The 22,956-nt window shown below is 50.8% G+C and overlaps 1 protein-coding gene across 1 annotated transcript; it reads right to left on the reverse strand.

Annotated features, from left to right (window-relative positions):
- Positions 1-282: 282 nt before the first annotated feature.
- VPS52 (VPS52 subunit of GARP complex) lies at positions 283-22,878 on the reverse strand. Its single transcript, XM_081182252.1, has 20 exons — positions 22,351-22,878; positions 20,955-21,036; positions 19,068-19,120; positions 18,903-18,978; positions 18,605-18,672; positions 16,647-16,822; positions 16,236-16,386; positions 14,100-14,200; positions 12,818-12,950; positions 11,892-11,949; positions 11,205-11,338; positions 10,329-10,484; positions 8,127-8,245; positions 7,475-7,598; positions 5,700-5,795; positions 5,221-5,328; positions 4,050-4,115; positions 2,668-2,779; positions 1,310-1,428; positions 283-624 (listed from the first exon to the last, which is right to left on the reverse strand). The coding sequence occupies exons 1-20, from the start codon at positions 22,378-22,380 to the stop codon at positions 478-480; spliced, it is 2,109 nt and encodes a 702-aa protein (XP_081038378.1). The 5' UTR covers positions 22,381-22,878; the 3' UTR covers positions 283-477.
- Positions 22,879-22,956: the final 78 nt, after the last annotated feature.

Consider the following 22,956-nt stretch of genomic DNA (forward strand, 5'->3'; position numbering starts at 1 on the left):
CGTTTCAAGGATTTTCACGGTATTTAATTTATTTTGTGCAATTTCTCGGTTCTGTGACGGTCTGTTTTCTATTGGTTACTGCGAGAGCAGGAGGCTGAACTGTATGGGCCTGATCCAGGAGACTATCGTGTCCTCATCCTCCTCACACAAACATGCCTCCCCCTCTCGGGGTTGGGCTAGATGACCCCCAGGCCCCCTTCCAGCGCTGTGACTCTCTGGCGCAGAAATAAACTTCCCTGCTCCCTTTTCCCCTCTGGGCAATGAGGCGAATGATCGCAGGCGTGAGTCGCTAGAGAATTTATTTCCACTGTACAAAGCAAGACGAAGGGACAAACGGGAGACGCGGTCCCTAAACAGGGCTGCCCCCCACCCCATGGAGATCACGGAGGGGGTGGGGGAAGCAGTGACATGGCCTCCCCCCCCCAAAAAAAACCCCACAACCCGCCATGCACAAAACCAACCGCCCCCCCCCCCAGCTCAGAAATTGGGCTTGTGCTTCTTGACTTCGACCATCAGGTGGTGGATGTTGATGAGCTCGGAGCGGACGGGGAGGGCTTTGAGGGGGGGCAACGCCATGACCTTGTGGAAGCGGTGGTAATACTGGATCAGCTGCGTCAGCGCCCCCTGTGGGGAGAGAGGGGGGGTCAAGGGGGGCGAGATTAGAGACACGGGGTGGGGAGAAGGTCACAGGCACCCCACCCCCCAGAGAACACACAAGGGCACAGCAGAGAGACCCCCACCAGCAAGAAATAAAGACCCTGTGCTAAGCACTGCGATGGGGGGTTGGGCTGGATGACCTTTGGGGGTCCCTTGGGATTCTACAAGCAGGAAGCAGCTGGGGTTTTTTGGAGAGGGGTGTTTGAAAGAACCATTTGAAATTGGGTGGGGAGAGAGCCTGGGGGGGTTAAAGATGATTTCTGGGATCTGCAACAGGGGGACCTCAGCCAAAACCTGCCCCATTTCCTTGGGGTGGGGGGTGTTTTAGGGAAAAACCTGGATGCTGCAATAATACACCCAGTAATAATAATAAATTTTAATTATACCCCACCCTCCCCAGCCTAGACCGGGTGGCTCAGGGCGGCTAACACCCGATATAAAAACAAATGGATTGAAACTTAAAAACAAGATTAAAATGCAACATTAAAACACAGCCTCATTTCAACGGAAACTCAAATCAGAAACTTTTGGGGGGATGGAAATGTCAAGTCACACCAGGCTCTTCCTGAAATTGCTCAGGGTGGGGCTTCCACAAGCCAAGGGGCTGCCCCCCCCCGGCACCCATTAACCCTTCCGTGCCCACGGGGCCCACCTGGATGATGGTGGTGCCGTTCTTGAAGTTGGTGAAGGAGCGCATCACGTCCTGGCTGAGAGCCTCCACCGCCGCCTTCCAGGTCCCCGCGAAGCCGCGCACCAGCTGCGTCACCCGGGCTGAGAGGGGAAGGGGGGAGATCTGGGTGGGGGGCATTGAAGAGGGACTTTCCTCCTCCGGGAGGTTTTTTAAGCAGAGGTCAGATGGACACCAACTTCTCCATTGCACGGGGGAGGCGGGGTTGGGCTGGATGACCTTTGGTGAACCCACTTCCGTCCCTACGACTCCATAAATCATCGGTAGCAAATGAGACTCTTAGCCTCAGGGCCGTGGGCAGGGTGGATTTGATCTAAATCAGGGGTCAGCAAACTTTTTCAGCAGGGGGCCGGTCCACTGTCCCTCAGACCTTGTGGGGGGCCGGACTAATTTTTTTTTTGGGGGGGGAGGAATGAACCAATTCCTATGCCCCACAAATAACCCAGAGATGCATTTTAAATAAAAGCACACATTCTACTCATGTAAAAACATGCTGATTCCTGGAATGTCTGTGGGCCGGATTTAGAAGGTGATTGGGCCGGATCCGGCCCCCGGGTCTTAGTTTGCCTACCCATGTTCTAAATCAAATCGATTCAAATCACGATTTAAATCACTAGACTTGATTTAAATCTTTTTTCTTTTCTTTTTTACAGAAAGACTTATTCTTGCTGGTATAATCTTAATATTTACAACCAGACGAAGGTTTCCTTTTTGGAATAATAAATTTCTGGAGTCGTTTTTACTGATTTGGTTATACTATTAGAAATACACAGGCCGATAATAATGACATCATTGTGAGGTTTAGTAAGTTAACTGTTTATATATGGACAATTTTTCTGCTGTACTTTTTTGGAAGGAGAAAAATAATCATTTCCTTACCAATTTATTTAACTGAAATCATGACATTATAGCATTATGGTTTGTTAACTGATGTGGTTAAACCTTTTTTTAAAAAACAACAACATCGCCTTAGATTGAGTTTTAGCACACATGAAAAACTTAAAACAAATCCTTGTTTCCTGATGAATAGCCTTTGGACTATAATGCAACTTAAATAGAAAACTATATTTAGAAAGATTTTTTCCTCCAAAAGCATTTTATTTTAAAAATCCAATTTAAATAAAAAGAAAGTTTTAATTTTTTTAAAAATCCGATTTTTAATTTATTTTTAAATTGTTTGTTTATCCACCCTGGCCATGGGTTCAAGTGCCACCTTGGGCAAAATATTCCCTGCACTGCAGGGGGTTGGGCTGGATGACCCTCAGGGGCCCAACTCTCGGTTTCCTGCCTCCTTGCTTCTCCGCTCCTGCCAGGCCCCTCACCTTCCTCCCCGCGCAGCCTCTCCATCTGGCCTCGTTCTGCCAGCGCCTCCGCCTCCTTCACGAAGGCAATCATCCCCCCAAAACCGGGCGCCAGGAGCTCCTCAATGAACTCCTGCAAAGGAGAAAGGGGCAGGGGAGAGAGAGAGGGAGAAGGAAGGATGGAAGAGACCCCCAGCGGAGCCGCCCTCCGTTTGCTAGACTCCGTCTCCCAGAAGCACCCGGAAAACGAGGGTGTGCAACCCAGGGGGTGATGGGAGCCAGAGTCTGCGAACCTCTGGAGTAGCCTTTCTCCACCTGTGGGTCCCCAGATGTTGTTGAACTACAACTCCCATCACCCCTAGCTAGCAAGGCCAGAGCTCAGGGATGATGGGAGTTGTACTCCAACAACATCTGGGGACCCACAGGTTGAGAACCGTTGCGGAGGGACCCAGATCACAACTGGCTCCCCGTTGGAGAGCCCCACTGGAATTTCTGGGAAGCTCAAATGCCCTCCCAGCCCCACAGGCGTCTCGGGGATCAAGCTCCCCCTATGGCCACCCCATTCATGCGCTTCCAGCGCAGTTTGAAAGGGCTTCCCCTCGTTTCTAGAACCGGGACCTCAGGTGTGTCTTTGGCAATGGAATGAAGTCCAAAGCCTCTCCTGCGGTGACTTGGCTGGCCAGTCAAAGCCGTTCCCTAGGTTGTGGCTGCTGTGGTGAGAGCCACAGGTGAGAGCCAAGTGCAGGACAGGGCCAAAGTACTCCCAAAGGAGGGACGCGGGTGGCACTGTGGGTTAAACCACAGAGCCTAGGACTTGCCGATCAGAAGGTCGGCGGTTCGAATCCCCGTGACGGGGTGAGCTCCCGTTGCTCGGTCCCTGCTCCTGCCAACCTAGATGTTTGAAAGCACGTCAAAGTGCAAGTAGATAAATAGGTACCGCTCCGGCGGGAAGGTAAACGGTGCTTCCATGCGCTGCTCTGGTTCTCCAGAAGCGGCTTAGTCATGCTGGCCACATGACCCAGAAGTTGTACGCCGGCTCCCTTGGCCAATAAAGCGAGATGAGCGCCGCAACCCCAGAGTCGGTCATGAGGTCCCTTTACCTTTACCCCCAAAGGAGCAGGACATTCCCCCCCCCTCCGAGGGACTACCCCTGCCCACAAGGGCAGCTGATAAATTATCAGTGGCGAGCTGCATCGGCTTCAAGTTCCTAGCCCTCATGTTGGAAGGAGGGCCAAACCCCCCAAAGGACGGGGAGAGGAAACTGCGGCCTGGCTCCACAGGGCCTTCCTGGAGCCTGCCTCAAACTCGTCTCCCACCCACAGCACCCAGGAGAGGGGGCAGAGGTATGGGTGCAACTGCGCCCTCCTTGGGCGCAGCTCCCTCCACGCACTTCGTTTGCTTACCTGCGTCCGAGCATTCAGGAGCTGCTGGAATCCCTCCACCTCCTTGCTCTCCTCCACCGCTCGCTCCTGGGAAGGAGGGAAGAGGGGCGTCAGAGTGGGGCAGGGGAAAGGGGCCTTTGCTACCCCTGCCCCCTCCCCTCGCAAGCAGAGCCAGGCCTTCCTCTCTCCGCCAGGGCAGGGAGGGGGCAGACGTCTGCCCCACACGACCTGCTCCTGCTTTTCCCTCCCCCCCCCTTGGGTCTGCCAAGGGAGCAGATTGGAGGCTCAGGAGCAGAATGGTGGATCTCTTTCACCTTTGCCACGCTAACGTTAATCAAATTTGTATACCGCCATATATATATATATACACAAACACACACACACACAGTCGTACCTCAGGCTACAGACGCTTCAGGTTGCATGATTTTGGGTTGCACATGCACAGAAGTGCCGAATCACAACCCACGCGTGCGCAGACGCGGGTGGTGAACTCTGCAGGTTGCGAACATGCATTCTGCACGGATCACGTCCGCAACCCGAGCATCCACTGTATATATATTCAATGACAGTGGCTGGCATCTGTCTGTCTTGGGAGACGATGGAGCAGAGCACCTTTGTTTAATTTGTTTGTATAATGCCCAATGCCCATAGATCTCACAACATAAAATCACAATGTAAAAAACACAAAATGCATGATTTATCTGTAAGCCACCTTGAATCCGTATCAGGGGGAAAAGGCGGGGTATAAATAAATTATAATTATAAGTATCAACCCAACAATCCCCCTTTGGAGAGGAGGTCAATTATAAAAAGGGATGTCAGGGCGGTTCATATGTATACACGGCCTACGTATTTTGTTTTCTATGTTGCAAACCGCACTGCGGTCCCTGGATAAAGGGCGGTAGGTAAATTTAATAAATCATTGGCTAGATGGCCGCTGGGGGTCCCTTTCCAGCCCTGAGAGTCTATGGCTCCATGTTCTCAAGCTCTCTTGGTTTCAACAGCCTAATTCAGGACAGGAGGGAAAAAGGAGCCAAGGCTTCTGATCGTCCAACTGCTGGGAGCAGGAAATGAAACCCTGGCTGCCCGGCTGCCCGTCAACCGGAGACCCACCAGGGCTGGGAGATCTCGGCCTCCGGCCCCCCAAGTGCAGGGGGCTCAGGAGCCCAGCTCCCCGGGACGCACCCCTTACCATGAGGACACCCAGCATCATGTCGTAGTTGTTGATGAGAAAGATGAGCTGCTCTTTGCGCGAGGAAAACTCGGCCGCCACCCGCAGGACGAAATTCTCCACCTCCGTCTGGAAGAAAGAGAGAGAGAGAGAGAGAGAGAGAGAGAAAGGGGTGTGTGCTTCAAATGGTTCCCCCTCCAAAAAAGAAGCAACAGCATCACAGGGTGGGGCGGGCCCTCTGAAGGCCCCCCATTTGCCAGGGAGTCATAAGCCAGCATACGCCAACAGGGACACCTGTTTACATGCTCCTGCCTGAGTTTTAGTTTTTCCTCATCCCTCCCTGTACCTTTTCCCTTGCATGCTGTTGCTGTTTTCCTTTTCCTTTTTAAGGCTGAGAGCCTACGTGTCTCGTTCTGATTGAACCCAAGTCCCTTTCTGGGAGAGTGGGGTGCAGATGCTCTAAATACAAGAAATGATGACTAAATTAGCCCCCACCTTACCTGCAACTGCCCCAGCAGAGTCAGCGTCCGGTCGTGGGGGAATGTCTGATTGATGCTGACAATGGCCGAGGAGAACTCTGCGTACCGCCGGGTGATCTGGGGGCGGAGGGAGTGTGTTAAGAGCTGAGCATGCTTGGGGGGGATGTGTACCCTAGAGCAGCTCTGTCAGGCTTTCCCCTCAACTACCACCCAGAGATGGATGCCTCTTCCAGTTCCATGAAAGGGAGAGAGAGAGAGGACCAGGGATGGCAACTTGAATAAAATATTGGGGGGGGGGGCGCTTTGCAGGTAAGCTCGTGGGGAAGGGGCAATGGCAAGGCCCAGCAACTTTGAGGGGGCTGCAAGTTGGCGTCTGAGCTTGCTTTCCCCTCATCCCCCCGCAGCCCTTTTTCCTTTTGTGTCGTGTACTGGAGATGTGAGCCTGAGTTTTGTGTGTGTGTGTGCAGGGGCTGCCTTCACCACCCCTAAGGCATTTTGAAGCCACACTGTGGGAGCCTCTTTTGGGTTGGCCAAAATGCTGTCGACAAACAAAAACAGAACTTTTAAGGAAGATAAAACCAAACGGCCAAGCATCCTCCGGGTTCGCTCTTCCCATGGCCAGGCTCTGAACAGTCAGGAGGGAAGCCTCACATGGCACTATTGTTATTGTTATTATGATTATTACATTGTGTAATAGGTATAAGTTACTCGTGCGTAAGCTGGTGCCTTTCTCGGTTAATTTGCCTTGTTAAACCTTTCTGACTGCACAGCCCCTTCTCATCGCGGCTGCCTCAGTCACTGGCAGAATCCGTCAGTGGGCGTTTCTTGAACCTCTTCCAACATAAAAGTTGTTTGACACCCAGTCTCCTCCTCCTCTCACTGCGCGGGAGCCTCCTGCGCAGGGAGGGCATGGGTAGCGGAGGACCTGGGCTCTCCCAGTGAAGAGTCCTGGAGCCCTCTCTCCACTTCCCCCGTCTGCCCCCCTTCATCCCTGGTGTTGCGCTGAATGGCTTCCCCCTCTACTGATCTGTTTCTCCCCCTGCTGCTGGGTCCTTCGCCCGCATCATCTGGGAGCCTCCCCTTCGCCTCTCCCTCCGATGTCAGTTCCCTGACACATTGGTATACCACCCCCTTCATCTGAAGGTCTCAAGGCAGCTTGCAGCATAAAAACACAATGTCAGGAACATGCCCCCCCCAGAGCGCAGCGGAAGAGTCGGCCTCTGAAATTGAGCTGAGCGAGCAAGGGGCTGACTCTGCAGATGAGAGCTGGCTGCCAGAGTCTGGAAAGGGCAGCCCGGCCCCCCTCCTTCCCAGGGAAGACACTTTTAGCTCTCAAGGAGAGGGAGAGTTGGAAGGTGGCCAGAGCGTTGCCAGGCAGCCAGCAGATAAGCCAGAGTCCGAGACTGTGTCTTCTGGGAGTGGGGAGTTGGCAGACCAGCCGGTCAGTCCCCGTACTAGGAGGCGGGAGAAGCTCAGAGAGAAACAGAAGGGAAGAGGAAGAAAAGCCGGATTTTGGCATTCTTCGTGTTGGGGGAGGGACGATGATTCAGAATGATCAACTGTCGTTAATGAGAGCAAGCGGAAAGCCGTGCTCTGGATGCGCTTTTCTTGCAAATAAACGTACATAAAACTGACAGAGAGTCATTACTGCTTATCAAGCTGCTTGCCTGCCAGGGATTGATATACACAAGACGCAAAACACATACTAAAAGCAAGCCCAAGAACAAACCTAACCCTGGGTTCCCGATTCCCTCAGAAGGGATTCGAATGGTGTGGGGCCCCCTCCCCAGACTTACGTAGTGGGGCCGGGTGTCGAGGAAGCCCAGCTTCTGGGGGTCGGTGTTCTGGATGCTCTGAATGTTCAGCTCCAGGATGTGCTCAAAGCGCGGCCACAGCATCTCCAGGAGCGTGTCCCAATACCTGCATGTCCGGGTGGGGAGCAGGGGAGAGCGGGCGGACAGGATTCCTCGCTTAATATTTATATTTGATGGAGATATCCCGAGATCCAGCACCTTAGGACCCCCTCAAAGCTAGAGACCGGAAGTGTCCAGCTGGCCAGGGGGAAGATCGCCCTCAACCTGGCAGGAGAGCAAGGCTGGGAGAAAGACTTCCATTGTCAGGCGGGTCCAGGGGGAATCCTGCTTCGCTGGGGGAGCAGTCGAGCAGGAGGGGATGGAGAAGAGGTGCTCAGCCGTCTGCCAGGGATCTTTTGAGCTGAGATCCCTGAACTGGATTGGACTGGATGACCCCCCCCCCCAATAGCTGTCAACCTTCCCTTTTTTTGCAGGAAATTCCCTTATTCCAGCGCCGCTTCCCACTGCTACCCCGGATTGTTAGATTTCCCGTAGACTGTCCCCGGGACAGGTGAGGCTGCTGATGCCTTATTTTCAAATCTGAAAGTTGACAGCTGTGACCCCCACCCCTGGGAAGGGGCCCCTTCCCACTCACTTGTCGATGGCGGGGACGTTTCGCTTGGCCATGATGGCTTTGAAGCGGAGGACGATATGGATGCTGAGGAAGACGGCGATGCTGTCGTAGCAGTCGCTCACGTAAGCGTCCATGTGCTTCTGCCGTTGTCGTCGTTGGTTTTTGGGGGGGAGAGAGACAAACGCAAAGGGCAAACCCACAATTTAGTCGTTTGTTTCAACAAATTTATACGCTGCCTGATGGTCTGTTTGTGTGTGTGTGTGTTTTAAAAAAGCCCACTTTAAAGTTCACCAAAAAAATTAATTAACTTCAATTATAAGATTAAAGGTAAAGAGACCCCTGACCATTAGGTCCAGTCGTGGCCGACTCTGGGGTTGCAGCGCTCATCTCGCTTTATTGGCCGAGGGATCTGGTGTACAGCTTCCGGGTCATGTGGCCAGCAGGACTGAGCCGCTTTTGGCGAACCAGAGCAGGGCACGGAAACGCCATTTACCTTCCTGCCGGAGCGGTACCTGTTTATCTACTTGCACTTTTTGTGCTTTCGAACTGCTAGGTTGGCAGGAGCAGGGACCGAGCAACGGGAGCTCATCCCGTCATTGCGGGGATTCGAACCGCCGACCTTCTGATGGCAAGTCCTAGGCTCTGTGGTTTAACCCACAGCGCTACCCGCGTCCCAATTATAAGATTAATTAACTTCAATTATAAGATTAATTAACTTCAATTATAAGATATCAATCAAATCAAAAGTTAAGAATGGAGTGGAAGTATTTCGAAGATTATATGTCAAAATATTGTTCTAAAAATGACATGTTAACAGGCTCAGAATAAAAAATGTAAGTGATAACAAAACCAATAAAGCAAGAAGGAAAAATCAGAATTTATTTATTATAGAATGCAAGGGGGAAAAGGAACAAAGAAATATACAGAAGTCGAATTGCTGTGGAGGGAAGTAGAGGGTGGGGGTGGGTTTTATAATTAAGTGTATAAATTGCAGCTGTTGTAATTTAGATATTATATTTTATGTGAAGGAATCATTGGGAATTTTGGTGATTATGTATATATGTTAAGAGTCAATAAAGATCTTTGAAAATTAAAAAAAAAAATTAAACGGTAATATGGTAAAAAAAAAAAAAGACAACAGTTGAGAAACCAAAACAGGTTGCAATTCACATCCAGTTTCTAAGCATCTGTGCTGGGTTGTCTAAACACATTTTTTTATTTTTATCACTAATTTTTTAACAACACTTAAAATAAACACAAGAAAGTCAAAATAAGAAAGGCATACTCCATTACTAAAAGAATAAGCAAATCTAATATGGCCATATTTGATTGCCGAATGCCTTGCGAGTTGAATGTTTTGGCTCCTGAACGCCACAACCCCGGAAGTGAGTGTTCTGGTTTGCAAACGTTCCTTGGAACCTGAACGTCCGACGCGGCTTCCGCGGCTTCTGATTGGCTGCAGGAGTTTCCTGCAGCCAATCGGAAACCGTGCTTTGGTTTTCGAATGTTTTGGAAGTCTAATAGACTTCCGGAATGGATTCTGTTCAACTTCCAAGGTACGACTGTATATGGACATTATTATTTTCATTATCCAGATCCATATATATTTATTTTTAATCTGCTATAGGTTGTATAAATGGGTTCCACATGCTGCTATATTCCATGCAAAGTGTATGTATACTTTAATAATAAAATTATTATTTATCCTGACCCCCTTCTCTTCCTCCCCCCCATTACCCTTTTGAGTTTTCAAGTTTGCGCAGATGCTTAGAAACTGGATGTGAATTGTAACCTGTTTTGGTTTCTCAGCTGTTGTCTATTTTTAAAAAACATTTTACTGTTTCATTTTTTTTGTGTGTGAACTGCTTTAAAGTGAGTTTTTTTTAAAAAAAAACCACAAGTTATCAAGTTATCTTGATTTATCAGCTACTTTAAAATGAGGCTGCATTTTAAATTACATTTTAACCTGTATTTTAAATTGGGTTTTTCCCCTTTTCCTCCCTCCTCCCTTTCCACTCTTTGCGCGGAGAAACCCAGATGTTTTCAGCCAGCACCGAAAAACACGCAGGGAAGTCGCCCGCCGTGCATCAAGAGGCAGGGAGTTCCAAAGTCACGCTCCTTGGAAGCGCATGCTTCGGGGAGGCGGGAAAAGGGAACGTGAAGGGGGTGTCCCTTTCCTTCCTCCATCCCTGGCAGCCTCCCCCCCCCGGCACCCCTACTCACGAGGAACATGGTGAGCGTCTTCCCCATGACGGCGTTGAAGAGGTCCAGGGCGGGGGTCCCCGTCACCAGGAAGAAGTCGCAGAGGAAGAGGTACTCGCGGCAGCTGTTGTCCAGGAGGGCGAAGTGCTGGCTGCGGAAGAGGGACTCAAAGGGGTACTGGGGGGGCGGGAAGAGAAGGGGGTCAGGATCAGGACCAGGAGAGCAGCAGGCAGACCTTCTCTGCACCCCGAGGGGGGGAGACACCTGGCACCCCAATCTATTCCTTCTCCAAGAAGACAGCTAGGTCAGGCCAGGGGCCTTTTCTCGCGAGGGCCAAATGAACCTGGGAAACCAGGTAGACTGCCTCTGGGCTGGAGGCTCCATAAGCAGGAGGAGCCGGCTGCCGGATCTGGCCTGTCCTCAACCGATGTCCCCAAATGGGAAGAAGCCCACGAAAAGGGACTTGTAGGATTGGGGGAAGGCGACACAATTGGAGTCTGTAAAATCCTGCCCAGCTTGGAGGAGAGCCAACTCTGGAACTGGTGGAATCAGTACCGATTAAAAGGACGTAACCTGTGGAACTCCCTGCCACTGGAGGGCTTCAGAGCATTTATGTTGTGAACTGCCCTGAGATCTATGGATAAAGGGCAGTATGCAAATTTACTGAATAACGATGATGATGAGCCTCAAAAGTATAGCTGTCAACTTTTCCCTTTTCTTGCGAGGAATCCTATTCGGAATAAAGGAATTTCCCTTAAAAAAAGGGAAACGTTGACAGCTATGCTCAAAAGTGGTGCAAACAGCTGCTCCAAGAATCCCTAATATTTAGATGTTTTTCATAGGGCCCAGTCCCAAAGCAGGAGCCAGAAAGGAGGGGGTTAAAAGAGGGGGACTCACCCGGACGTCGCTCTTCTGGGCAGAGTGGGGGACGATGATGGGGCCCTCCAGCTCGGCCCCCCCAATGACGCTGCCCCGGTTCCCCAGCGTGAAAATGGTGTTGCGGTTCCGGAGGGGCGGCTTTGAGAAAAAACGTGGCGGCAGCAAGGAGAGTCAAGGGAGAAACGTGCCCAGGGAGGCAGACCCCCACCCAGACCTTGTGCGTGCCCCCCCCAAAGGAGCACAGGAACGGGGCCTTCTTGGTGGTGGCTCCCCACTAGTGGAAATCTCTCCCTGGGAGGCTCACCTGGTGCCATCACTATATCTCCTCAAGCTGCCCAGAATGGCTAGGGCAACCTAGTCAGATGGGTGGTGCATATAATTAATTTACTACTACTACTACTACTATTATTATTATTATTATTATTATTATTATTTCATTCCTAGCCAGGTCTTTGGCTGCCAATGGTGACTGATAAATTTAATAGACGATAATGAGAGTTCTGCTCAGGATCCAAGCCCCTCACAAGAGGGAAATGTTCAAGGCAGCTCCCGTTTGGCAGCCAGCCCAACTGGAGGGGGATCCCAAAGGTCATCTATTCCAACCCCGTTTTCAGGGGCCAGGCTGGGAAAGGGGCAGGGCTGATCCTGCCTTTCTGCCCCTTCAGTGCGAGTGTCGTCGTCCGTCCCCCCACGCAAAAAGGATATCCTTCTTGGCCGTGTCCTCTACCCCCATGAGGTCGTCCTTCTCGGCCACTTCTTCGTACTGCGGGCAGGGAGAAAGAGAGAGAGAAGGCGTTTGAAGGAATGGACAGGCGGCTGTCATCCGAAATTAACACAAAATACTTTTGATGAGACCAGCATAGGTATATTGAGCAATCTTGTAATCTTGCCAGCTCAAATATTAATTGCAGTTCACTGGGAAGCACCTTGAAACCTTACGCCACTCACTAGGGAATACTGAAACAAAGGAGGAAATGATGCGTAATTTGAGATTTCCATGAGGACTGGCACCTCCAAGCCCGTTTCACGTGATCTGGCATTCCTTTACAGCATGCACGTTTTCCAGATGAGCCTGGAAAACCTGGAACTAGACTCGATCACCAGGTAACACTGATATTACCTCTTTTTGTGAATGCAACATTCATTCCTACTTTTTAACTTGGACTTTGTTATTCCAGCCCTTGGGCAACCGTACTTAAAATCATGGAATTGCAGAGTTGGACAGGATCCCCCAGCATAGCTGTCAACGTTTCCCTTTTTTAAAGGGAAATTCCCTTATTCCCAATAGGATTCCTCACAAGGAAAGGGAAAAGCTATGTCCCCAAGGCTCAGCGAGCGCAACCCACATTTCACAGTTTATTTATCTGACGTTTGGTTTTTCTCTGTTTACGACCGCTGCTCTTAAGACGCGTCACAGAATCTTTACCAAAGCGTTTTGTAAATATGATTTAGAATTCCTTTATGGCAAAAACAAGAGCAGGTAGTTCCGTTGGCAGAGCATGAGGCCCTTAATCGCTGGGTTGTGGCTTTGAGCCCCACAAATATTCCCATGTTGCAAGGGGGGTTGGACTAGATGACCTTGGGGTCCTTTCCTACTCTTTGGTGGCACGAGTCATCCAAAGGAGAGTCACCTGCACTTTCATGAGGCGGCTGGTGTAGGACTTGAAGTAGCTGAGGTAGATTTTGCTCATGGTCTCAACATACTCGTCCCGGACCTCTTTGGCCACTGAGCGCTCGTGGCCCAGCAGGAACTGGTAGAAGAACCTGCAGAGAGAAAAGGGGGGGGGGGAAGAGAGAGACAGGGGGACATGGCGAGTGGGGAGACTTCGCTTCCAGACCTGGCCCTGAGCAAGGCATGCTGGGAAATTCAGGAGCCAGGATGATGCCAGAGGGGGCCTTTTCTGTGGTGGCACCATCATTGCATGTCTCTAGGTGCCAGACAAAAACATTCCCAGGTCTTTGGGCATTGAATAATAATAATAATAATAATAATAATAATAATAATAATAATAATAATAATAATGATTAATAATAATTTTTTTATACCCCGCCCATCTGGCTGAGTTTCCCCAGCCACTCTGGGCAGCTTCCAACAAAATATTTAAATACAGTAATGCATCAAACATTAAAAGCTTCCCTAAACAGGGCTGCCTTCAGATGTCTTCTAAAAGTCTGGTAGTTGTTCTCTTTGACATCTCGTGGTAGGGCGGGTGCCACCACCGAGAAGGCCCTCTGCCTGGTTCCCTGTAACTTGGCTTCTCGCAGTGAAGGAACCACCAGAAGGCCCTTGGCGCTGGACCTCAGTGTCTGGGCAGAACGATGGGGGTGAAGATGCTCCTTCAGATATACTGGACTGAGGCTGTTTAGGGCTTTCAAGGTCAGCACCAACACTTTGAGCAAGTCAGGGGGGACAACTACTGTGCTGATCTTATTATTATGCTGTGTAAAATAAACAACAACAACAATAGCAGCCCACCCAACAACAGCAGCAGCAGCAGCAGCCCACCCATCTGATTGGGTTGCCCCAGGCACTCTGGGCGGCTTCCAACAAATAATGAAGCATAATAAGGCATCACACATTAAAAAAATTCCCTATACAGGGCTGCCTTCAGGTGTTTTCTAAAAGTGATGCTCTGAAAGTTGCACACTGCCCTGGGATCTTCGGAGAAAGGGCGCTACGCAAATGGAATAAATAAGAAAATAAAGCAAGTGGTCGTAACGCAGGGCACACGAACACACACAGGCGCCTGGTGTTTCTGATCAGGCTGAGCAAGGGCTGCTGGGAGTTGCAGTCCCCAGCGGGGGGCCAGAAAACGAAAGTAAGCAGGGGATTGTGGGAGGCTGTTCTCTTATTGGCCCAGCCAGCAGCAGGGAATGCTGGGAGACTCCTGAAGGGGCGCCGCATTTGCCTACCTGTACTTGAGCAGGGCATTCTGGGGGATCTGGTAGTTGGTCATGGGCTTGCGGAAGGAGTAGATCTTTTGTAGGATGAATTCCCGGATCTTGGCCACCGCCTGGCAGGAGGGGGAGAGAGGGGGGCAGGTCAGGGAAGAGGACTGAGGGCGGGGGGGGCTTGTGTCCTGAAGAGCCCCCAGACTCAGCCTTTCTTCCAGGGCAACGCAGAGCGAGGGGGGAGCAGCTCCCCATTAAAAAAAATTCTGCACTGGCTGCCAAGTAGTTTCTGGGTCCGATTCATAGAATCATAGAATCATAGAGTTGGAATAAACCACAAGGGCCCTTGAGTCCAACCCCCTGCCAAGCAGGAAACCCCATCAGAGCACTCCTGACATATGGTTGTCAAGCCTCTGCTTAAAGACCTCCAAAGTAGGAGACTCCACCACACTCCTTGGCAGCAAATTCCACTGTCAAACAGCTCTTACTGTCAGGAAGTTCTTCCTAATGTTTATGTGGAATCTTCTTTCTTGTAGTTTGGATCCATTGCTCCGTGTCCGCTTCTCTGGAGCAGCAGAAAACAACCTTTCTCCCTCCTCTATGTGACATCCTTTTATATATTGGAACATGGCTATCATATCACCCCTTAACCTCCTCTTCTCCAGGCTAAACATGCCCAGCTCCCTTAGCCGTTCCTCATAAGGCATCGTTTCCAGGCCTTTGACCATTTTGGTTGCCCTCCTCTGGACACCTTCCAGTTTGTCAGTGTCCTTCTTGAATTGTGGTGCCCAGAACTGGACACAGTACTCCAGGTGTGGTCTGACCAGAGCAGAATACAGTGGCACTATTACTTCCCTTGATCTAGATGCTATACTCCTATTGATGCAGCCCAGAATAGCATTGGCTTTTTTAGCTGCCGCGTCACACTGTTGGCTCATGTCAAGTTTGTGGTCAACCAAGACTCCTAGATCCTTTTCACATGTACTGCTCTCAAGCCAGGTGTCACCCATCTTGTATTTGTGCCTCTCATAGGGTGGGTTTTTACCCATAAAGCCTTAAAAAGCTCAGGACTGCGAGGACAGCTTCTCCCCATATGAGATCAATCACGAAGGGCACAGTAGAAATTTAATAACTACTGTATTTTTTGCTCCATAGGACACACTTTTTTCCTCCTAAAAAGTAAGGGGAAATGTCTGTGCGTCTTATGGAGTTCGCTGGCTCCCTTGCCCAGGCTTCCATTGCTGAATGTTCTGCAGACGGAAGCCCTTTGTTTCCCCGGTGACATGTGACTGGCTGATTAGATTATCTGTCAGGAAACTGTAGAAACGGCTCTCTTTCCTGTCCTGAAGAAGCTGCAGAACGGTGAGCTGAATCCACAAAAACAGGATTTCCCCCCCTTTGCAAAGTAAACTCAACAACTTTGAGCTGATCCTCCAAAAAAGGATCCCCTTTGCAAAAGAAGCTGCGCAACTTTGAGCTGCTCCCCCCGCAAAAAACAGGGCTTTCCTCCTCTAAAATCTAGGTGCGTCTTATGGTCAGGTGCGTCTTACGGAGCGAAAAATGCGGCAATAACAACAGAGGTTTTAGCCGGAGGGAGACAGGTGGGCATAGAATGCACATAAAAACAGGAACTTGGCCTCTATGACAACCAAACGGAGACTCTGGGAAGGACAAAAGAAACTGGTCCCCTTGTGACATCGCTTCTTAAAAAAAGACGTTCGTTCAATGTCCCACGTTGGTAAATTTTTGGGACAGGGTGACAGAAATTATTAACTGGACAGGAAAAATGTTATGTTTGCAGAGGAAAAAAACCTTTTGAATTATATCCCCGTCTAGCTAAGGGATGGCATGGATGATTGAATTTAATTTTTATTATTACGGTCACAGACCAGTTCTGGCTTACTTACAATATCAGAAAAATCTTGAAACACAACAGGGATACTGTGGACGGCATGGATGGACTTTCCATGTCCTTTTGACGGAACAAAAAGACTGGCGTTGATGAACCGGAAGAACAAAAAATCCACCCTTCAAGCAATGGATAGAAGATACCTGCCAGGGGCTGCGTTTGACGAGACAACTCACCAAGGTGCCAACCCTGAATGGGGGGTCATGGGGGGGGGAGCTCAGCTGGGGTGGGGTCCCCTCACCCCTCACCTTGGCTTTCAGCTTGTCCAGGATGTCGGTCACGTCCGTACAGGCCATGGTCTCACGGAAAGCCTGCTCCTTGACAGCGTTGATCTTGTTGTTCAGCTCGTGAAGCTGTTCCAGAAAGGCCTGGTCCGTCACGGGCGACTCCAGGATGGTGCTGGGAAGACAACGCAGGGGTGGGTGTGTCATACCTTCACCCTTAGGACTTCCCGTCTCCCACCCACTCCTCCCAAAAAATTTGAAAATAAGATTAAAAAAAGAGATTGAAACTCAAGTGGCAGGGAGTTCCAGAGTGCATCGTTGCTGCCCCACTGAAAGACTGACTAGCGGCGAATACTGCTTGGATCTGAACCTATGCACTTTTCTTTTTTTTTTTTTTGCCTGGCGCTTCTCCCGCCCTCCACCTGCGCCACTGACCTGATCATGATGTTGGGAACCACCAGCTCGTCCACCAGCTGGGAGAGGCGGCCCCGGACGGCCTGGCGGTTGCGCAGCCGGACGTTCATGGCCACCGACTGCTCCTGCAGGGTCTGGATCTCACAGCTGATGCTGCTCAGGTCGGACTGGAAGGAGCTCAGCATGGCCTCCATGCGCTGCAACATGCGGGAGGAAGGAAAGGCGGGGTTGTGCTCAGGGAGAAATGGCTGAAGGAAGCAGAGAGTCCACTTGCCCGCTGGCAAGACCTACGTAAGGAGACAGACACTCTCCCTGGGAATGTCCCTCGGCCAGGATGCCTAAAGCAGAACCTCCTCGCGCAGGAGAAGTCTACCTCTGGGAACGACGAGGAGTTGCAGGTGGGCAGCAGAGGACAAAGACAGTGGGAGACGGCTGCCTGCCCCTGAACCTCCCCGTTGGGGGCCTCACCAGAGAGCCATCTTCAATATATCAAGGGCTGTTCGGAGGGCAGGACTTGAACCCGTGGCTTTGAAAGAGATTCCAGCTAAGCAACAGGAAGAACTTTCTGACAGCCAGACATCTGTTTGACCGTGGGATGGAAGGCGGTAGACTCTCCTTCCTTGGAGGTTTTGAAGCAGTGGTTGGACGATGCCGACGATATTATTAACCCATCAATCAATTTTGCATATCACCCTACACCCTCAGACCTCAGGGTGGATCGCAATATGAGAAACACAAACACCTTAATAACACATAATACAGTGGTACCTCTGGTTGCGAACGGGATCCGTCCCAGAGCCCCATTCACAACACGAGCAGAACACAACCCTCGTCTGTGCGTCCCGCGATTCACCGCTTCTGCACATGACGCCATTTTGAGTGTCTGCGCATGCACAAGTGGCGAAACCCAGAAGTAATCCTTTCAGGTACTTCCGGTTCACCACGGAACGCAACCTGAAAAGACGTAACCTGAGCCGAACGTAAAAAGAGGTATGACTGTAATGGATGGCCACCTATCGGAAATTCTTTAGCTGAGATGATTGTGTTAAAGGGGGTTGGGCTAGATGACCCCCGGGGGTCCCTTCCAACAACAGTCCTATGATTCTGGGAGGGAGGAGCCTCACAGTGATTTGGTGAGAACAGGGTGGGGTCTTGTTCCCACGCAGAGATCGGGGCATCGTGAAGAGGGAGAGCAGAGCACAACAGCCCACACTGGCGCTTGGGTGAAATGCAGCTTTGTGACTCTCCCTCTCCCCTTCCCAAGGCAGGCAGGATGAGATTAAAAACAGTTAAGGTGCCTTTAAGGTGCTGGTTTTGACCTTTAAAGCCCTTTGTGGCTTAGGGCCCTCGTATTTACGGGACCGCCTCTCCTGCCCCGCAGAGGACCTTAAGGTTCATGAATAATCGTAATTTAGAGGTCCCGGGCCCTAAGGAAGTCAGACTATCCTCCACCAGGGCCAGGGCCTTCTCAGTGATGGCTCCGACCCGGTGGAATGCTCTGTCCCATGAGACCAGGGCCCTGCAGGATTTCACTTCCATCCGCAGGGCCTGTAAGACAGAGCTATTCCGCCTGGCTTTCCATCTGAACTTAGCCTGATCTTTTATTCCCCTTCCTTCCCTCCCCCTCCCCTTTTTATGAAGATTACCCGCTCTGGGATCCCACAGCTCATTCTCCCCTGGTCTCCTCGCTGGCCCAAATAGGACTAATTTAGCCAGCTAGCCCTGGGGATCATCTAATGTTCATTGGATGGATTTTCCCCCTAAATTGATTTTTGAATTCTGAATTTATTGTTCTTCATGTTTTATACCGTATTTTATGCTGTTTTCTGTAGCATCAATTAAGTGTTTTAAATTTGTTGTTAGCCGCCCTGAGCCCAGTTTTCTGAACCAGGAAGGGTGGGGTATAAATAAATATTATTATTATTATTATTATTATTATTATTATTATTATTATTATTACAGGTGGGGACCCTCCTCACCTCCAGGACAGCGTCGCAGGCCGTGATCTGCGTGTGGAGCGAGGCAATGTTCTTGCTCTCCTTGATGTCTGGATGAGGCCACTAAGGAGAAATGCCTGCTGGGAGGAGACAGCCGACGAAAGCCCCACCCCCCAAACATTTGGGTACCCGCCCAAAACTGCACAGACCCCGCCCCCCGTGCAGAAAGCCAGGCCAAGCCAGCTCTGTTCCTGGGCTCTGGTGAGCCTTTTCCACCTTGCACGGGTTCAGCTAGAGGACCTCTGGGTGCCCCGTTCAACCCTTCTGCTTCTGAGGATACAGTCCTTGATAGAGGCGTTCTCGATGTGCTGCAGCTCCAGCTCCACCTGCTTGGAGTAGTGCCTCAGGTCCACCCCCTGCCGGACAGAATGGGGAGGGGTCACCACCTGGGGGGGGCACTGTCCCTTCCCCACCTCCCAGCCCTGGCAGGCCTCCCCCCTCTCACCGTCTTCAGCGCCTCCTGCACCAGAGCATCTTCCAAGTTGGCCTGGATGTGAACTGGGGGGGGGGGGAGAGAAAGAACAAGGTCAGGAGGGGGGGACGGGACACAGCTGCTCTGCCTCTCCCCCCCAAAAAATTGATGGGGGAGTGACAGAGCAATCGTGCCAAGACGTAAGGTTTTCCCACTGGTCATGACTCAGAGCGGGGCATGAGCAGGAGGAAAACACCCCCACTTGTTTTCAAGGCAGGTAGCCCCCCCCCAAAAAAAACCCTGCTGCCCCCAAAATGCTGCTTTATATTTTAAAGGGGAAAAATCTCAACGCTGTTTACAACCCGTTAAAACATCAAATGAAACCAGCCAGAAAAAAGTCAAGCTCTGAGGGAAATATTTCAGATCCTTCTCAAAGAGACATTTGCCTTTCCCTGTATTTATCAACTTGCTTAATTCCCACAGCGGAAGGACTCTAGGAAGCCAGTGGGGTGTAGTGGTTAGAGCAGGGGTCAGTGAAGTTTTTCAGCAGGGGGCCGGTCCACTGTCCCTCAGACCTTGTGGGGACGGGCGGACTATATTTTGGAGGGTGGGGGAAATGAACGAATTCCTATGCCCCACAAATAACCCAGGGATGCATTTTAAATAAAAGGACACATTCTACTCATGTAAAAACATGCTGATAGAAGGTGATTGTGCCTGATCCAGCCCCCAGGCCTTAGTTTGTCTACCCACAGGTTAGAGTGTCAGTTTAGGATCTGGGAAATCAGGGTTCAAATCCCCGCTCAGACATGATGAAGCTCACAGGGTGAGCTGGGAGCCAGTCGTGCAGTCTCTTCACCTACCTCACAGGAGGAGGGGAGTGAACCATGTAAGGCAAAGAAGGTAAAGGAGCCCTGGACGGTTAAATCAAAGGAGACTATGGGGTTGTGGTGCTCATCTCGCTTTCAGGCTAGGGAGACGGCATTTGTCCACAGACAGCTTTCCAGGTCACGTGGCCAGAATGACTAAACCACTTCTGGCGCAACGGGACACCATGACGGAAAGCAGAGTGCATGGAAACACCGTTTACCTTCCCGCCACAGCGGTACCTATTTATGTACTTGCACTGGTGTGCTTTCCAACTGCGAGGTGAGCAGGAGCAGGGACCGAGCAATGGGAGCTCACCCTGTCACGGGGATTCGAACTGCCAACCTTCTGATCAGCAAGCCCAAGGGGATAAGTAGTTTAGAACACAGCACCACCATGTACTCCTTGGAGAAAAAGGTGGATCCGAAACGCAGTAAATCAGCTCTTCTTCGATACGATACTCTTTATTGACATTGTCCCATACAGAACAACAAAACTGAAAAATCTACATAAGACATTCAAAAACCAACAAGCCTGCTATCCCAGCCTGGTTAGCCCCCTAAAAACTCTGATACCCCATTTTTAAATACAATATACTCCCATAGAGAGTTCTTACAATGCGTTTAAAACCAAAATCGCATTTGGGTAGAAACTGTTTCTCAGGCGGCTAGTCCTGCTCTTTATAACCCTGGACCTTCTTCCAGAAGGCAGAAGCTGAAAGAGATCATTTCCGGGGTGCACACTATCCTGCGCTATCTCTGCCACTTTCTTATGGCACCTGGAAGCATAGATTTGATCCAAATCTGCTGACCTGCTTAAGGAAGGGCTCAGGCAGGTGGAGATGTCAGTCGCCAACCGGGAACCCAGAGATCGCGATTGGACCCGCGCCAGTCACAAAACACTGATTTTGAACCCTGCTTCCTCTCCAGGAGGAGGTGGAACAGTTTCCTAGCCCTCCCTTGAACAAAGGTCAGTCTCCTACCTTTGGTGCCTGCCTTTGGGGCCCTTCCCAAAGCAAGTAGATCTGAAGGAGAGGGAAGGAAGAGAACTTACTGTCCACTTCATCCAGGATGAACTCATCTGAGGTCAGGTCTAGCTCGCCGAGGTTCAGCTGCAAGGCCTCCTCGCTCGGACCCTAAAGGGCAGAGGAAGGAAAGTTAAGGACGCAAGAAAAATGTCGGAATCTGCTTTCGACCGAGTGACCCCTCCTCCGGTCGAGTCCTTCGGAATCGCCTCCGACGATAATAAACGACCTGAGCCTCTGATAAGGCTCCAGGCACTTCCCCCATTACACAGAGATTCAAAGCAGCAGAAGTGATGAGATTTATGGCTACATGCTATGCTTTATTACTAAGCTACACAGACAGAAAGAAATACATCCTCTCTCTGTGAGAGCAGAGAGCAACTGAAACACAAAGGAACAGGAAAACAGTAAACATCACATCCGTCTGCTGTCTTCCGTGAGACTTCCAACAGCTTGGAATCCCAGGAATGTAAACAGAGTCCTGTGACTCCAAGAGCACTGAACAGTGGCAACACACAGAAACTAACAAAAAGAACCCATCGAGTTCTCACAGTGACCAACCAGGTGCCCATGATAATAATAATAATAATAATAAATTTTATTTATACCCCTCCCTCCCCAGCCAAGACCAGGCTCAGGGTAGCTAACAACCAATATAAAAACAAATTGATTGAAATACAACTTAAAAAACAAGATTAAAATACAACATTAAAACATTAAAATGCAGCCTCATTTCAATGGAAACTCAAATCAAAAACTTTTTTGGGGGATGAAAACATCAGGTCTTCACCAAGGCTAACTATCCAGACTGGTCCTACATGGGCCAGAAAAAAGCCAGGGAAAAGGCTGCTTTCAAGGGGCAGATTAGAGGCACCAGAACGCAGCCCGGGAGAGGGACGTCTGCAATGTCTGATGGTTCATTATGTTTCTGTATATGCTGGAAGCTTCCCTGAGGGCCTGGGGCGACTCAGCCGGATGGGCAGGGTGCAAATAATGTAAAATACTATTATTATTATTATTATTATTATTATTATTATTATTATTATTATTACTACTACTACTACTGCTACTACTACTATTCAGCCCGCCTTCCCCGTGATGGCTCGTCCAGCTGCGTTTCTGCCCTGCTTTCCCTCTTTGCAGCACAAAGGGGGGCAGTCGACTTAAAAAGCGACAGGCAGGAGCCCAACAGGTGCAAGGGGGGGGGGAGCCCCGTCGCGCATGCGCACTGGCCAAAGACGAGGGGCTGAGGGGGCGGGGTCAAAGGTCACCAGAACATTCCCCACCCCCAGCCCAAATATTCTCTTCGCGATTGAAGAGAAATAAAATAAAGAGGGGGAGCGAGAGGAGGGTGTCCTTTATTTATGAGACACCGGAAGTCGGGGGCTCAGAGACCGGAAACGGGAGCAGGTCCGTGACCCTCACCGATCCGTCCCCCGCCTCTTCCTCGTCCATGTCTCCCGCCCGGAGCTGCTGCTGTTACTCCTGCTGCTGTCGCCGCCGCCGCCGCCGCTGTTCTTCGGGCCCCGCTTCGCCCGGGGCCGCTGCCTTCCTCATCCGGGACTTCCAGGGGAACGGCTTCCGGTTTTTCGACACGAAGAACCACAAGCCCCAGAATGCCCAGCGGCCGCTTTGCGGAAGTGGCCCGATAGGCGACCCCTTCGTCGGCTGCTGAGGCGGCGGAAGCTTCGAAGGGGTTGGGGGGTCGTGCACCCCTCTTCCTCCACCCCATAACGCGCCCCAAAGGACGCCTTGTTTCCTCTGGCGAGGAGATAGGCTCTCACGGAACCTTCCACTCCACCTCCTTGTTTCCTACTCGGGCACTGCAAGGCGGAGCACAGCCGACTGGAGGAACCCCTCCCTGGACCATAGATATAGAAAACGTCTTAGCACGTAATTGCATTTCCCAGCAGAAATGGGACGGCACCCCACTTTACCCGCTTCACCCCTGACACATTTGTAAATGAGAGGGGTTATCCAAGCGGGACGACCCAATCAACGTCGCTGAGCAAAGGGCTTCCCTTTCACGGC

The sequence above is a fragment of the Podarcis bocagei genome (genome assembly GCF_964188305.1).
Source record: "Podarcis bocagei genome assembly, chromosome: 2".
In the NCBI taxonomy this organism is placed as follows: domain Eukaryota; kingdom Metazoa; phylum Chordata; class Lepidosauria; order Squamata; family Lacertidae; genus Podarcis; species Podarcis bocagei.

What these genes read in the sequence shown, in the direction of transcription:
- VPS52 (XM_081182252.1), bottom strand. Translation starts at nt 22,380, where the DNA reads ATGGACGAGGAAGAGGCGGGGGACGGATCG. An exon ending in AGAGGACACGGCCAAGAAGG is followed by an intron (nt 11,339 to 11,891) that starts ATATCCTTTTTG and finishes TGCTGCCGCCAC; the next exon opens with GTTTTTTCTCAAAGCCGCCC. An exon ending in ACGGCACCACCATCATCCAG is followed by an intron (nt 625 to 1,309) that starts GTGGGCCCCGTG and finishes CTCTCCCCACAG; the next exon opens with GGGGCGCTGACGCAGCTGAT.